The 17,555-nt window shown below is 45.8% G+C and overlaps 1 protein-coding gene across 1 annotated transcript in view; it reads right to left on the bottom strand.

The window, feature by feature from the left end:
• Positions 1–11,761: 11,761 nt before the first annotated feature.
• Positions 11,762–17,555, bottom strand: part of LOC134101597 (capping protein, Arp2/3 and myosin-I linker protein 3-like) — a 38,857-nt gene continuing 33,063 nt past the window's right edge. Inside the window, exons 35-41 of the mRNA XM_062555303.1 lie at positions 16,833–17,031; positions 15,073–16,393; positions 14,725–14,837; positions 14,490–14,610; positions 14,148–14,219; positions 13,385–13,492; positions 11,762–12,943 (exon numbers count right to left, since the gene is read on the bottom strand). Coding sequence (XP_062411287.1) covers positions 12,903–12,943; positions 13,385–13,492; positions 14,148–14,219; positions 14,490–14,610; positions 14,725–14,837; positions 15,073–16,393; positions 16,833–17,031 — 1,975 coding nt within the window. The 3' untranslated portion in view covers positions 11,762–12,902. The remainder of the gene's footprint in view (positions 12,944–13,384; positions 13,493–14,147; positions 14,220–14,489; positions 14,611–14,724; positions 14,838–15,072; positions 16,394–16,832; positions 17,032–17,555) is intronic.

Genomic DNA, 17,555 nt, shown 5'->3' with positions numbered 1-17,555 from the left:
TAACATTTAAAAGAGGAACACACACTTGTATGTGTATGACTTTCATGCCTGTTACAGTACATACATTTTCAACATTCACAGACAGACTGAGACAAACCCAAATAAACAACCACACAAACACACTTACACGTACACTTTTCAAACGAATATGTTGAAAACAACATAACTTGCATTGTTTTTTAACACATCTCTGTGTCCAGATAGGGACAACACATTCCTTTTAAGAGTGTACACACACACAAGACAATGCACACAAATAGCCACCCACACTACAGCATATAAACCCCAAGCACATGTACATCATCCAGTATATTGGCATCACGCGACATGTGCTGCCACAAAGCCGCACGCGTACATTGCCCCATCTAAGATCGTGCACAGCCGGGCATCCTACTTTATGATGTCACCTCTCTGAGACACTGTCCAATCTTCTGCTTGAGGGAGGTTAAATGAGGAAGGTTGTCATGACGTCAGGTTGACACACACTGCTTTATGGAGGTAACCATGACAACCGCCTCATACCAGAGGATATTTATAATGGCAATCATACAGATGTACGCTAGGTAGGAGTGATGTTGAAGGTTTATTGGATAGGAAAGCAGCCCGGCCTTCAGTCCTAACTAGCTCACTGTTTCCATCTGGTGGACTTTGGGAGTTGGTGCACAATGGGTAGACATGAAGGGAGAGACCATAAAGCAAGGGGAGGAAACATTATCACAGCATAAGTGTATGAGGCTGTGATGCCAGTAATAAAAACAAATAATTTGGTCTTTGTGTTCATTAGAGTTAGGCTACCAACATTTCTGATAGCAGAATTTCACAATGACGCACCGTAAAGAGTTATGCTACTTGCTTGCTTGCAGTTGCAGGTACTACAGCGATGGTTTGCCATGGACTTAAGCAATCCACCAAGGGATAAAGGAGCTCTCATCAGGAGACTGGTTGTTTTTCACCTGGGGAGCCAGACTATGTGTTTTTGTCTCATCAGCTGTTTTTAAACCCAAACTGTCACACACCAGCAACTCCGCTCATCCCCGTCTCCCCTTGTTATTAACCCCTGCGTAGAGTCACTCTAATATCAGGTTTTTGCCTGTTTTCAGATTCCTAGAAATGCCAAACAGGCACTTTTCCAATGATCCCCAAAGCTGAACTTGTTAATCCGTGCCACTGATGACAGTGTCTCGTTGAGGAATCAGTGTTAATATTGTCTGCCTAAATCTGATTTAAGAGGTAGAAATAACAACAATAATGCCAGGAGACTAGTAAGCTCTCACACACACAGCAGGATTTAGCTATACACACCCAAACACACATATTGTGCTGGCTCACTCACTAGACCTTAACTTAAAACAGACACACACACACACACACACACACACACACATGCACACACACACACACACACACACACACACACACACAATTGACTAACAGAAAGCACTCACACAAATATGAATGTTGATGCCCACACAAGCTAAAGCACATGTTATTTCTATTCTCATTATATCCACGTTTTACACAAGGCCTTTACACAATTACAAATGCAGAACACATGCAAACTGAGTGTGTGCTAATTTGAAGGGCAGCAGCTGTTTGGCTGGCGGGGATGCACTGCAACTGACCGAGCATAACGTAGGACAAATCCTCCGTGCATGTCAAAAACACAGTCCCCTAATGCTATGGTAAAAATTAGAACCAGTTCTCCGAGTGGTTTCTTTCCAGTCACAGAAGCCGTCATTCCCCCCCTCGGAAGGCTGAGTGTCTGCCTCTGCCTCTGCCTCTGTCTCTGTCTCTCCCTTATCTCTGTTTCCGGAAGAGGAAAGCTCAGGGCTTATACCAACAGGGCCTCTCATAGGAAGGACAGACAAAAGAGAGAGACACAGAGGAACTTACCTCATACACATGCAATCACACAGAGACACAACACATACACACACAGACATACGCACCAAACACCACACACACACACACACACACAGACTCAGGACTGCCTCACACACAACATGCAATCACACAGAGACACAACACATACACACACAGACATACGCACCAAACACCACACACACACACACACACACACACACACACACACACACACACACACACACACACACACACACACACACACACACACACACACACACACACAGACTCACCCAGGACTGCCTCACACACAACCTTTCACAGCTCTTACAGTATAGTTGGTGGAACAATTCTTCACAACTGATCTCATCAGACTTGTTAATGATCAGTAAAGTTAAGTTTATTTTTGTAGAAAATCTCCCTAAATCAATTGAAAATATACATGACATTACAAGTTGGACAAGCTGACAAGATTTTTTCGCTGGTATATATCCACAGCGGAGCTACACAATATATAAGGCGCTGCCAACCCACACGTTTATCTTTGCATGCAGTGATTCAGTCTGAGGACATAACATGCTGAGCTTCTTTAGAGCGGGGCCCAGTACGGGCCCTTGGGGAACTTTTATCTGGCCCAGGCAGTAAATTGATGTCTCCATGTCTCCATTTCCATGCAGTATTCCCTTAACACCCACCCTCCCTCCCTCCCTGCCTCCCTCCCTCTCTCTGCCCAGCTGAACCCACAAACACTCCAGCTCCAGAGTATGTTTGTCCTGATCTGACAAAATAAACAGTAGCTTCAGGCCACCTTGACACGGGTTACCCCAGGTCATGACCTGGAAGTGTATGCAAAAGGTCTTTTGTGGTTAAGGAAGGAGAAAGCGTGTATTTGGAGAGTGTGAAAGAGGACCCCTCAGAGGCTTATACCCAAATGAAAGAAGAAAGTTAAGCACAGACGATTTGATGCATTTCATATCTGTACACGGAAACAGAGGAGTACAAAATATCAGAAAGACAGTGAATAATGTTTTTGAGGACCGTTAATGGGGACAGATGGTACAACGATTCCCCCTCCCTTCTCTCTCTCCCCCTCCCTTCTCTCTCTCTCTCGTTCTCCCTCCCTCCTCTCTCTCTCTCTCTCTCTCTCTCGCTCACCCATACTGATCCCAGAGATAGATGTCCTAATCCTCACTAACTCTTTCACAAGATACAAGCTTACCCGACTCCCTCCCTCTCTTCCTCCGCCAGTCTCTGCCACCCTGCTTCCCTTTGCTATTTATTCCTCATATGCAAAACTCCAGAACAGACTGTATGAGTTTACAGTCAGCTAATTAGCATGCCTACTTTATATTCGCTGTCCTGCTGGGCCTGTCTTTCCTGCCTGTGATGAGAATTTAATATGGACCTCAGTTTGATCCCGCTCATCTCCTCTCCTCTCCTCTCCTCTCCTCGACTGCCTGGATGTTGTTGCTTCCTTCATGCACACATTTTTTTTTTCACCGTCCTCACCCAGCCTGTCTGTGTCTCATACCTATATTATTGTCAGTGGAGGGGGAGATATAATCCGCCACTTAACTGTTAAGCTTTATCATGGCAATTTTTACCCCCCCCCCTCCCCTGCTTGCCCTCTTCCTCCAACACCCCCACCCTCCCCAGTTCATTTACAGGCTAAGAGGTGTAATGAGTAATGAGATCAACACATAGCCCCTTTAAGTTTTGGAGGGTGGGGGCAATGGGATAGGTATACCGTCATAGAGGTATTAGAATTTAGAGAATTACCAGTCATACCTTGGAAATATGAATTATTAGATGAAATAAGAATATACTGCAGAATGTTCTTTGGAAAAGTGCGCTAATGGACTTCAACCCATGTCTATGTGTGTGTGTGTGTGTGTGTGTGTGTGTGTGTGTGTGTGTGTGTGTGTATGCGAGTGTGTGTATTTGTGTGTGTTTTGTATGAGAGATAGAGACATTATAGACAGACAGAGAGAGTAGGTTTTTGTGTTTGTTAATGCTTGTCTGATTCTATGTGTCTTTGCATATGTGTGTGTGTACAGTATGTGTGTGTGTTTGTGTATGTGTGATAGAGAGAGACAGACAGACAGAGTATATGTTTGTGTTTGTTAATGTCTGGCTGGTTCAATGAGTTCTATGAGTTTGTTTTCCGTTTGAGCCAATCTGATTGTTATTGCACATGTGTCTGTCTGTCTGTCTGTCTGCCTGCCTGTATTTGTGTGCACATTATATGTATATACCCACTGTACACGAGGTCTTGTTGTGAGTGGGATTATTAGGCTAGTCATTGGATTAGATGGCTGATTCTCCTGTTTTAATCTGGTGTCAGATTAACAGATCCCTGTGCTTTGATAAACCGTCTGTAATGTAGACAGAAGCCAGACCCCTCCGCTTACAAACACACATACAAACACCCCAGCACCCTCTCCAAAGACAGGCAGTTCACATCAGTATGCATATCCATGGGGTCCTTAAAGTCAAGGAATGTAACATTCCAAATTGAGTATCACATGTTGTAATGAAAATCATTCGAATCATTTCCACATTTTTTATCTTAGATTTTAGACGTCGTTTAGAAGTGGTCATAAAACAGAATGTCTTATGACGAACAGAACCCACACATAAAGATCAGAGGAGTACATCTTGCATCGACGGATGAAAGCGCAGCCATGAAGGACGATGACATTTATTCCTCCACTTTATACTGGTTAATATTTGAACAGGGAGGGAGAAGTTAAAAACATGTTTTCCTTGTCAGACGTGTCTTTCATGAGCAATACGAGACGCATGCATAAGTCTGTGTCTGACCTTTTCACGATAACCCCCTCCTGACCCTTGTCTTGTGCGAGACCACCCAAACACTTCAGACACACAAACACAGGTATTAACACGCCGCAGGCGCAGACAAACAGCCGCCTGCTGCAGTGGATGGTGTCGTCTCCACTGGGAACGAGGGAGGGAGGGAGGGAGGGAGGGAGGGAGGGGTAGAGAGAGAGAGAGAGAGAGAGAGATGGGGTGGTGGGATTAAAGTGGTCAATAGTTTGGCTATCCTCCCAGACTGAGAGATGACACTAAATCTGTTAATTCGCTGCCACCCTCTCTTCCCTGTGATCCTAGCAACACCCCCCCCATACACACCTCACACACACACACACACCCCTACCTCACTGCTATCCCCCCCACCCCTACACACACATACCACCCTACCTCACTGCTATACCCCCCCGCCACACACACACACACACACACACCACACCCCTACCCCACTGCTATCTCCCCCCTCCCACACACTTCTCAGGGAGACTCGCTGCACCTGAAGTGGTCTAATGTGGTTTATTTCTCAGTTCAGTTAGTTCTCTTTGTTTGGGGTACAAGTAGCTACCACCTGGCAAACGATGAAGTGCCCCTATTATCAGTCTGTTATACACAGAATAAGACAAAAATCTTTCCACTGTCTCTGTTCAAACCTTGAATGTAAGCAGTAAGGTTATTGGTGAGAATTACATTTAGCATGTGTATGTGAACTGCTGTGTGGTGAAGATAGAGATAGATAGATAGATAGATACTTTATTGATCCACAACTACTGTATGTGTGTGATCTTGAGAAACACAATCTGCATTTTTTGTCTCATTCTGAAGTGTGATATATTGAATAGTAAATTGTAGAGCATAAAATAATGTCAAAGGATATCGCTGTGAAGAAAATAAGTTAGACATTATATAGCACTTGGCTAGCCTGGGTACACCCTTCGCCCAATTTCATTCACGCTGCTAGACAGCCTGGAAACCATGAATCTAATTTTCGCCTCAGCTAGGGAACCAATGGCAGAACGGGGACGGACAGCAAGACAATAGAATTTGATAGACATCCGCAGCACCCAATAAATGACTCTAGGCATTCATAAGTCATGCCTCAAATGCAAGAAAATGAATGTTTGGTTCCCAGACCACATCTTGAGCACATCTCATTGATATGGATGTGATATGAAATGGACATTTACCCTTGCAGTAAGATTGAGGGTTATTCAGTGTTACCTAAGAAACTCCACACAAGGGTTTTGTTTTTGTTTAAGGGACAGGCTACCCCCACTTTGTTTGTTTCCAGTTTTTGAAGCCTAGGCTGCAGACCGTTCTTTTACCATGTACCCACAAGATGGACAGCTAGGAAATCGTGAGGAGATGTTCGCTGAATATGACAAACAAAGTTATGCGAACAGTTGCTGACTGGCTGCACCTTTAACATGTTGAATGTCTACCTGTTGATGTATTTTATCTCAGCTGTGATTCTGCGTATGATTTCAGTATGCATGTCAGGTGAGTTCCAGGGCATGCAATTGCTCTTTGTAGTTTGATGAGCTGTGATGGGAATGTGGTTCCATTCGCTGTGCTGGGCCCCCATCTCTCACAATGCACAGTTATCTTTGTAGGGCATTGGCAAATAAAAATAAACCTTCTTGATGTTCCCCTCACTCACTGGGAGAAAAATAAACTATTTCTGACACATCTCTCCACATACTGCTTGCAGCTCCCACTCCCAACTGTCACTCACATCATCTGTTGTGTGCCTTTCCTTCCTTTTAAATGTGTGTAAGTGCATGAATGTGTGTTTGTGTGTGTGTGTGTGTGTGTGCGCCTGCTTGCGTGCGTGCGTGTGTGCGTGCGTGCCTGTGTGTGTGTATAAGTGCATGAATGTATGAACGTATGTGTGTGTGTGTGTGTGCGTGTGTGTGTGTGTGTGTGTGTGCGCAAGTGCATGCGTGTATGTATGAGTGTGCGTGTCTGTGTATGAGTGTGCATGCGTGCCTGCGTGTGTGTGTGTGTGTGTGTGTGTGTGTATCGTGTGCATATGAGTGTGCATGCGTGCCTGCGTGTGTGTGTGTATATTGTGTGTGTATATGAGTGTGAGTGTGTGTGCGTGCGTGCGTGCGTGCGTGCGTGCGTGCATGCATACATATGTGTGTGTGTATGTACTGTATGTGTATTGTATGCGAGCGTGCGCGCGCGCGTGTGTGTGTACTCACACGTCTTTCTTCCTCTCCCGTCCTCCTCTCCTTTAATCTGAGGATTGAATAGGATTATATTCACACTCCTCTGATCCCCACCTCCATCAGCCTCCTCGTCCCTCACACACACACACGGCCAGAAACTGGGCCAAAAGAACACAACACCACAGAGAGAGAGACGGAGGAAAAGCAAAAACTCACGGGGGGGGGGGGGGGGGGGAGAGTAACACAATGAAGAAAGACACATGCAAAAGAAAGAGAGAGAGACCGACAGACAGAGAGAGAGACTGACAGACAGAGAGAGAGAATGGCCAAACAAACAGAAATAAAAGGGGTGACTCACTCACGCCACACACTGACGCATTTCAGAGGTGATCCCAGGGTTTCGTTTCAAAACTTCAGGGGCGAGCGCGCGAGTCCGTTCTGAATGCATTATATGCACACGGGGGTGACAGAAGAGCAATTGTTATGGTTGTGTATTGTAATGACTGTGTTTAAAGCTGTTGATAATCACTGTAATTGGGCCCGGCCGCCGAGGAGGAGGCGTGCGGGAGACAGGAGAGCTCGATACCGTATGAGTCACAGGGGAAGAACTGTCATAGAAGACTAAGAGGAGAGGGCTTTTTTTATGAAGGTTTATTTCAAAAGACAGAGCTCAGCCTCCTCAACAAGTTTATTTTGAGACTACAGAACATTAACAAATCCCAAGAATGCTCCAACAGTCACCTTAACTGTACGACTAGACCTACAGTATATATTTTCCAAACAGATTAAGATAGAGGCTCTCTATTTATTGGCAATTGAACAAATCACAAAAATGATTTTCCAGATTACATACAGGTTCTCCTATATGACAATGAGCCATTGACAAGAGTATGACAAGAGCCATCATGGACTATTCTAGAGCTTTACTTACTGCATAAGTAACATATATATATATATATATATATATATATATATATATATATATAAATACTGTATATATATTTCATAAGATATAGGCCCTGTAATTAGATCCTACACTCCACTGAATGGCATGGCAGGTGGGTGTGCAGAGAGGAGCCCTCTTAATGAGCAGTGGGCTGTGGACAGGTTGTCTCGTTGTCTTGGACAATCAGTGTTCAGCGCAACATCTCACTTTTAATTTCCTTACTAGAGATTGCCGTATATGGAAGCTTCGGCTCGCCGCCCAGCGTTGTGGCAAAGAGCCCGCCGTGTCATTCTGCCGAGCCATAGGACATGTTCAGAGGTCCATTAATGCAACAGCGTCTGGCCCGGAGGAAGCTGGCCCCGCCGCGATGGGAGCCGATTGCCATGGTTACCAGCGGAATAGATTCATCTTGACCTTTCCCCGGCCAAAGCTATCATTATAATAAATTGAATTGCTTCATATAACATAGTGACTGCAATCGCCCCTTTGATGTGAATGACTGTCTAGAGCGTGCCAGGATCTGATTTGGGCTTTCATTTCATAACACACAGTGGCAAAGCATCAGAAATGATATACTAATACTCTGTTGGATAATACATGTGCCCTCAGTGATATTAAACACTGCTCAGTCTGACAGGTTAAGCCACATTTTGAATTGACTATCAGTCTGGAATACGCCTTCAATTCTTGTTAAGTTTAATAGGCTACAGAATGCAAGTTGTTCCCACTTCTGAAGGTACTGTATGTCTCTGTAGCTTAGGGAATTACATTAACCATTCATACATAACTAATGTGTAGGCTACTGCATGTGCTAGTGCTCAACAAGTTCTATATTCCACATGATTTCACATTTAGTAGATAGTTATTGAACGATTTTGTAATAATTAATCAATATGTAATTAGGTAAATCCGTAATAAACAATTAGTTGGTCTTGATGTAAGGTTACTGGTATATAATATGGATCAAAATAGAGAGTTTATTGACTCCTAACAAACTATCTGAATATGTGACACTGTCTTAATAGTACCATATTATGACAAAGTATTAGAAGGCTATACAGTTTATTTTCATCCACACTATATATAAATAACCTTACATCAAGACCAACTAGTTGCATGAATAGATAGACCTATTGAGTATGAATAAGACATTTCTGAATGAAGAAAATAGAATGAAGAATGAAGAAAGACCCAATAAATAAATGTGTAATGGTGCTCAATAGAGACCTTTTGACCACTAATAGATACACATATTACATATGTATTAATGGTTCTGTGAAAAAAAGGTTTGCTGTTTTGTGGTCATGATGTGGTTGATGTATATGGACATGGAAGACCAATAGATACACCTGCCATTACCAGTAGCCTCCCAGGCATTTACAACAGATTTTATTTTGCCTCCATTGTGTCACATCTATGGAGTTAAGATCATGTCATTAAAACAAAGAAGCATAGAGTGGGGCAATTGCTCTGTTAATTTGGAGTTTAACTATTTCAAACTGGAGTTGTGGGAGTTGGAGTTGGGAGTTGGAGTTTAAAACCGTGTTAAACTCCAAACTAGCGGCAGAGCAATTGCCCTAGTATGTTTTGCATTAACTATGAGCCTACTGGTTGCCAGCCTAAACCATTAGACCAGAGCATACTCTCCACACGTGCTGGAATGTCCAGTGTTAAACATCATTGGTTATGCTGATATATCTTTACTTACATTTCAGATCGTCTGCATTAAAAAGTATCTAAGTTACAGTAGTAAAATGCCTTTACTAACAAATTCCAGAGGTGATACCTCAGTCATTTATAATTTCCTTTCAATATTTTACCTTCACCAGAGTACACTTGGTCACTATAGTTTGCAATATAGACACAAGGTGACATGGTTATTTTAAGGGCCATATTTGACAGCTCAATTCACTTTCTGTCTGTATTGTCTGCATTGGAGCCTGAAGTTAAACCAGGTAAACTGCAGCTTTTGTGAGATTCTTTTATGGTGTTTGAGAAGTTTTTTGTTGAACTTCATCTTGTCTGGAGTTCAGTTCAGTAAGAGCCTAAGCCTTCAAATTAGCACCTCTTTTTGGTGTCATACAAGGGTTTGCCTGCTAGATTGTTAGAGTTACTGAAGACGTGTCAAATCTCACAGCTCAGATCTACTCTATAAATTCTGCTCTTTGTGTCAGAATCTCTCTCTCTCTCTCTCTCTCAGTATCTTCTCATTCTGTCACACTGTCTTTCTCTCTCTTTCTCTTTCTCTCTCTGTCTATTAGTATCTCTCTCTGTCTGTCGTTCCTCAGTAATGATGAAGGCCCTCGTGCACCCGTTGACTCTCTCAGCTTCTCCTGATCTCTCCTGACTGTGCCAGCATCCCTCATCTCCCTCTGTGAGCGCAGCAGCCCACTCATGTTTACCCGGCACACTCAGGCGCTCCTTTCTCTCTCTCTCTCTTTCTCTCTCGCTTTCTTTCTTTCTTCTTTGTCGTTCCTTCAGCCTGTGAATCATGTTGCTAAGTAACAGCCCATCAGTAATTGGGGAATGCCATTTTTTTTTTATCGTTTGTGGCAGATTGACTTCGATGGTGGAAAATGCACGCACACCGAGCCAACAAGGTTGATTAAAAATGCACGCACACTTTCTACCACCTCCTACTGCCAGTAAACACACACCCATACACATATGCACACAGCCACACACACACACACACACGCGTGTGTGCGCAAATAGCACCACAAAAGTGATATGACATCACCTCGCAGACATTTGGCTGGCGCCTCGTTGTGTGAATTGTACAAAAGGCTTTGAGAAGCGATAGGTGAGAAGAAAACAAACGTGCCATTTGAGGCAGTGCTTCTGCCATGTCTGTGGATGGAGCGGAGGATTGCACCCATACTGTGCCATAGTAGCGCGCTCCCTCCTCACACAGACAGTAGCCCAGCTCCGCGCGAGCCTCAACCGAGACGGCACTATTGGCTGTGCGCCAACTACAGGTGTGAATCTCACAGGCATGCAGGAGCCAAGGCCACAGACAGGTGATGCTATCGACGCCGGCGAGAGGATATGAAAGGTGCTCTGTCTCTTTCAAAACTGTCACGCTTCATTACAATGGTCTGGTGATTCATAATCACCTCCCTCCCAAGAGGGCTGGGAGACCGCTGTTTGAATCTGATCTGAAAGATTTAAAAGAGAATTGTAGATGCTCAGGTGGTAGACCCATACCGCTCTGAGCTCTAAACTTCAAAGTGGAGGAGAAAATTGGCAGAGTCGAGTCCCATTTCCAATTTAGAGCAGGCCCACGGCTATAGCTATGAAGACGACATGATTTGTTACCAGGAAAAGTATTTGGGGTGGAAAAAAGGAGCATCAGACAGAGGAAGCGACCACGCAGAAATATTCAAGGTAATTACTGTTCAGCTGGAGGTCGGCTACACTCCTGCTTGGCCCTGAACTGCAACATCACGTCAGGAGCTCACCACTGAGTCATACCAGCATCTCACAGAAAAACAAGGTCATCCTTTCGTTGCTAAGGACAACCTGTGGAGCTGCCAGCCAGCATCAGTGCTCATTTGTGTGTGTATGTATGCGTGTGTGTGTGTGTGTGTGTGTGTGTGTGTGTGTGTGTGTGTGTGTGTGTGTGTGTGTGTGTGTGTGTGTGTGTGTGTGTGTGCATGTGTGTGTGTGTGTGTGTGCACTTCGAAGCCACAGCTGAGTACAGGACCAGCGATGAGATTTTTTTCTTACACTCTCTCCTTAAATCTGATTCAATAGTGCCCCCTGCTGTTTGAATCAGCACATATAGATTTGGAGCCACTCAACCATTACTGTAGGTTGCATTTCATAGCTAATAGGAAACCATGAGTAAAATGCTTAAAACAATGTAGTTCTGTGAGAAATCCAGAACAAACACTTATAGTATAGGTGTACAGTATATATATTTTATTCACTTGTAATTTCTCTTTTCTGTACATCTTTTCTATAAAATATATTACATTTCAATCCATGACAGCAGAAATACTGTAAATAGAAATAACCCAGTGTCATTTATATCAACAACTCTTGTTGAGGTTCAGGTCCTATACTTAGCAAACAGAGCAAACAATGATCACAGCAGTCAATGACAATGTTCTTAAAAGCAAAGGAAGCTAGAACAGGAACTACACAACAAAAACAGATCAGAATCTCCTCGACTCAGCCATGGCATTAAAACAAAGAACAAAACAAAACAAGTACAATCATCATCATCATCGTCGTCAACATCATACTCTTCATCCTCATCAACACCACCATCCTCTTCCTCATCATCATCAACAACATTGTCATCATCATCATCAAATCAGCATCAACACCACCACCACCATCATCATTATCATCATCATCAACTACATCATCATCAACACGACCATCAGCATCATCAACAACATCGTCATCATCATCAATACCACCACCCACCATCATCGTCATCATCATCACCATCAACACCTCTATGGTCTTCATCATCATCATCATCATCATCATCATCGTCCTCATCATCATCATCACCATCATCACTATCATTTCCCTATTTATCCTGCTATGTGTGGCCCGTAGGGTTTGAGGGCCAGTTGTGGTGTGGGTGGAGAAAAGTCCTACTCCATATTACAGTGCAGAGGGAGAGGAAACTGAGGGATGAACACAGGGATGGAGTGAGAGACGGAGATACGGCAGAGTGTGTGTGTGTGTGTGTGTGTGTGTGTGCGTGCACAGGTGTGGTCAAGTGTGCATTTGTTAGTGGATGTGTTGATGTGTGTTAGAGTGTGTGTGTGTCTGTAAGTGTAAGTGTATGTGTTTGTGTATGTGCATATGGATAAGTTGGCGTTGTGTATGTATGCATGTGTTTGAATATGTGTGTGGGTTTGTGTATGTTTATGTGTGTGCGTTTGTGTAGGTTTGTTTATGATTGTGTGTGTGTCTGTGTGGGGGGAGGGTCTGTGCGCGTCCCTTGTCGCTTATCTCTTCCTCCTCTTCTGTATCTTCACATTTCCACATTTGAGGGGGTATAAAAAAGTTCTGCGGTTGTCATGGCAACCATGTGAGCCGTCCATGGCAGGTGAATTCCAGTCTGGTCACACTGCTTCACTGTTGCCATGGGCACTGTTGAGGCTCTCTGGAGGAAGGAAGGGACACACAGCAAGAAAACATGGGTGCTCTCTCTCTCTCTCTCACACACACACACACACACACACACACACACACACACCAACACACACACACACTAACACACTGTTCACGATTATCTGTGCTGTACACAGAAATGAATTTAATGTGACATCCAATTAACATAATTGATTGTGGTCTTTTAATTAATGCATGTGTGATTACGAAAATGTTTTAAATAGATATTAATTTAAATCTGCTCAAATTAATGTAGAGAGTATGGTGGATGGGAAGCAGTAGCTTATAACTGAACCGTGAAGTACTCACACTGGCAGCATGTATACACTCAGAAGATTCATGTACAGACAGAGAGAGAGAGAGGGAGAGAGAGAGAGAGGGAGAGGGAGAGAGAGAGAAACATGAAAAAGCACAAACAAGAGCAAACAAATACCAGAGTATTCCAGAGATTTGTTTTTGTTCTGAGGAAGTCTAGGTTTTTTCACGGGGGGTTTGCGATTTGGGGGCTTCTCCAGGTTATTGGGGCTTTCCCTGTCGTTCCCTGAGGACAGATAACACACATGGCACAAACAAATGCACGCACACACACACACACACACGCACACGCACACACACAAATATACACACACAATAAGACTCAGAAGCAGACAGACAGAAGGCCTGCACACAGCTCCGCAAAACAGAGACATCAGCATTCAGAGACACCAAGGACAGAAGCCCGGCACGGATATCTCAATCAGACACGAGGCGCTTGACCCCCACACCACAGGACGCAGCTGGACCGTGTGTGACAGCAAAGATCCTTCACTACTGACAAGATAGAGCAACATACCGGTAATGTATCTCTATGGAAGCAAAATTCAAACAGTTCCTGTCTGCTTAAAGAGGCGTGTCGCAAAGTTGCCATAGTGGGATATCGATCTCTGTCAGATTGGCAAGCAGTTCAAGTTCGAATGAAACGTCACTCTCTAGGTCTGCTTAAAGGGGGATTTCGCCCCCTCCCCCCCCCGCCTCCCCTTTGCGAAAACAGAATGCGGAAATGTTCGAACGTTTGAGCCTCTCGCTCCGCTTTAACCCTCTCTGGTGACAGACTGCTGAATGAGGCCACTGCAGTGGACACGTGATGCCCTATGGACGGCACAGACGGGTCAACAGACAGGAAGTGGAAGACACTGATGCGTGCCTCCCGTCCGTACCTTGGTCACATGACAGGGCCTTCCTGTTCCTCTGCGGCTTCACCGGGGCCTGGGGTCTCACGCTCTCCTCGCCTGCACACATGCACACACACACACACACACACACGCACACACACACACACACACACACACACACGCACGCGCACGCACACGCACACGCACAGGCACACACATACACAAACATACACATACACACACAGTTTTTATTGAAAATGTTTCTACATTTCGGATTTTCCTACCTTTTCAAGGAATCAGAATTATTACAACATAATAACAACCCAATGCAATGCCATTCTAAGAGTGCTTGCCCAGCAACACAGATGGATCTATCCAGAACGTTACCTTGTGTGTGGGATCTTTCAGCCAATCCTAGCGCAGGTTTGCTGGAGGCAGGGGGCACCGGAGGTGGGAGCTTTCTCTCATTTGTTGGATCTTGTGGTGATGTCACAAAACCTGGCTTAGGCTGCAGTACAAACAGGAAATAAACAGTAAAGTTCTATATAAACTGACTAAAAGCAGAGACAGCATCTATCACATCACCACAACAACTTCACACAGAACACAAAAGGACCTTTACAGGCACAGGGGGTGGATGTCCATCTGTTTCTCTGGTTCTCTCTATCCCTCCATCTCTCTCTTTCTTCTCCAGCCTCCCTGCATCTTTGTCTTCATCATTCACCTCTTCAGCACCTTTGCAAAGACAAAATTGTTCTTTCAAGAAAGATGGTCATAACTTTTAATAAGGTGTACTGTGTGATAATTATAAATGTAACATAAACTGGAAATGACAATGCAGTACTGCATGTATAAATGTTCATACTTGTGATAGTTTAGTAAATTTAGTATTACATAAGAGGCCGTTAGTCAGGGACACAGACAATGCCAATACAGCGTATAACAGGATTTAGAGTGGAGGGTGCCATACCAGAGTTGTCAGGCAGATGGCGCTGTCTGAGCTTGGCCAGGTTGGGCTTGCTGCTCTGTGGAGGAGGGTCTGGTTTGGGGCCGCAGGGCAGGGACTGTCCAGGAGGGAGCGCTATTCCCATTCTGCAGCGCTCCTCCATCAACCACACCTCCGGCCGCTGTTCGCTGCCGTGGGCTGTCTGCAGGTCCGACGTACCCCCGTACCCGTCTCCCTGCGCGTCTGCCCCGTGAGCCTGTCTCTCTGCCTGCACCTCTGCATAGATCCGCCTGTCTGTCTGCCCATCCACAAGTCCCTGTCTCTCAGTCTGGATCTCTGCATAGATGCGCCTGTCTGTCGGCGTGTCCGGATGGTGCCACCTGTCTGCCTGCACTTCCGCATATATCCGCCTGTCTGTCTGCAGATCTGACGACGGGCATCTTTCCATGTGTGGTTCGACCACAGGCTGTCTGTCCGACTGAACCTCTGCGTATATTCGCCTGTCGATCTGTGCATCAGAGTGGTGCCACCTGTCTGTCTGCACATCTGAGTGAGGATGTCTATCTGCATGTGTGTCGGCGCTTACCTGTCTGTCTGACTGCACTTCTGTGTACATCCGCCTGTCTATGAGGGCATCCGGGTGGTGCCATCTCTCCACCTGCGTGTCGGACTGCGCGTGTCTCTCTGAGTGCATGTCTGTGGCCGCCTGTCTGTCTGCCTGAACCTCCGTGTAAATCCTCCTGTCGATCTGCGCGTCCGAGTGGTGCCACCTGTCTGCCTGCGCGTCTGTGCGGGGGTGTCTGTCTGCGTGCGTGTCCATGGCCACCTGTCTGTCTGCTTGCGTGTTGGGCGACGGCGTTCGGTCTCCGGCGGGGTACGGCGGCAGCGGCCTGTCTGTGGGGGTGCGCGGGCCCTGGGCGTGTCTGTCTGACGCCGGCCTGTCCGTCTGCCTGCCGTCGTCCCAGGGCCTGTCTGTCTGCTTCGGCTCGGCCGCCCACTGTCTCTCCGCCGCCCGCAGGTCGGTCCAGCCTCGGTCCACCTGTCTGTCTGTCGCGGGCCGGAGGTCCGTCCACACCCGGTCGGGCGGCCTGTCGTCCGGCCACTGCCTCTCCACCTCTCTCCGGCCCTCGGCCCACTGCTTCTCCGCCTTCCTGTCCAGCTGCCTCAGCGTCTGCCTGTCCAGCTCGCGCAGCTCCGACGGCCTCTCCGCCGAGCGGCCCGGCGGCGGCCTGTCCGCGTGCCTCAGCGTCTGCCTGTCCGACGTGGACGGCGTCTGGCGGTCCACTCTGTCCGCCGGGCGCTCCGACGCCGCCGGTCTCTCGTAGTCCGGCTCAGGCTCTGGTCTCTGGTGGTGGGTGAGAGAGAGGAACGGTTGGCACAAACTAAACCGAGTGTGAGCCACTCTGCCACATCTAATAAGACTCACAGCTCACAGACTGTCAAACTTGCACAATAGCAGCACACTGGCGCTTTGTGTATCTGAGACCTGAGTTAGTCTATTAGGCTGAAGATGCATCAAACAAAAATAATAATAAAAAGAATAACTCAAAATGATTTCCTTTCCTCCCAACCAGACATGACCCAATTTACTCTGTCAGGGCCTTTTTGCCACATCTCACTCACTAAAGTGCAGATAAACAGGCAGCAGAAATAATTAAGCAAAGACTGTCTGACACCTCTGATGAAAGATTTGAGATCTTTGCACTGGCTACTGTGTGCTGTTGTGTGCTGTGTAAGTGTATCATCAGTAAAACAATAACAGCAAGCTCCATTGAAAACAATACCTGTCTGGTGGAATAAAGCTGCTTGTTCTCTCCTATGCTTGGAAGTGGCATGCCTTGGATAGACCTCACTTCCATGATGCCAACGGGCTCCTCCACTCTCTGGTCCTCCACAGTCCCATCAGCCCCTTCTCCTGGAGAGCCGGCCCTGCCTGCCAACCTCGGCGGCTGGAGGAGAGTGTAAACGTTTTCCTGGGCGGTTCTGCAGGGGACGAGGAGACGAGGAGACGAGGAAGGAGACAGAACGTGAGTGCGAGGGGTAAAAGGGCAAAGTGACTACTTAATACGGGATGACAGTGTGTGTTGATGAAGGGAGTGTGTACAAGTTCACAGCCCTGAAGGTCTGGAGCAATACGACAGTTACATAAGGGAGAGAGGTCAGGAGAAACTGACCCAGAGTCAGTCTCATGAGACGCCTTCCAGGCCACGGGCTGCCAAAACACTCAACTGAGTTTTAGTCATGCGTTGACACACACTGAGATGACTTTAGTCAGTGCTGTGAGAAGTTATTATTACCAACTGAAATGCCAAGCTGCCCAGCTGTATTTTGCCCGATCTTGTGTCCCTAAGATTAAGAGTAGTTCTTACTGTATGTTACAATAGGACCACTTAACCTGTCAAAACAAAATATATGTCAAAATATTTTTCAGTAAATCAGACAAAGAGAGAAAGCCATATAGCCTTATAGTTGTCACATTGGTTTCCTACTTCAACTTGGTTTTTTGA

The sequence above is a fragment of the Sardina pilchardus genome, chromosome 15 (assembly GCF_963854185.1).
Source record: "Sardina pilchardus chromosome 15, fSarPil1.1, whole genome shotgun sequence".
NCBI classification, from domain to species: Eukaryota; Metazoa; Chordata; class Actinopteri; order Clupeiformes; family Clupeidae; genus Sardina; species Sardina pilchardus.
This window is presented reverse-complemented; position numbering and strand designations above follow the sequence as displayed.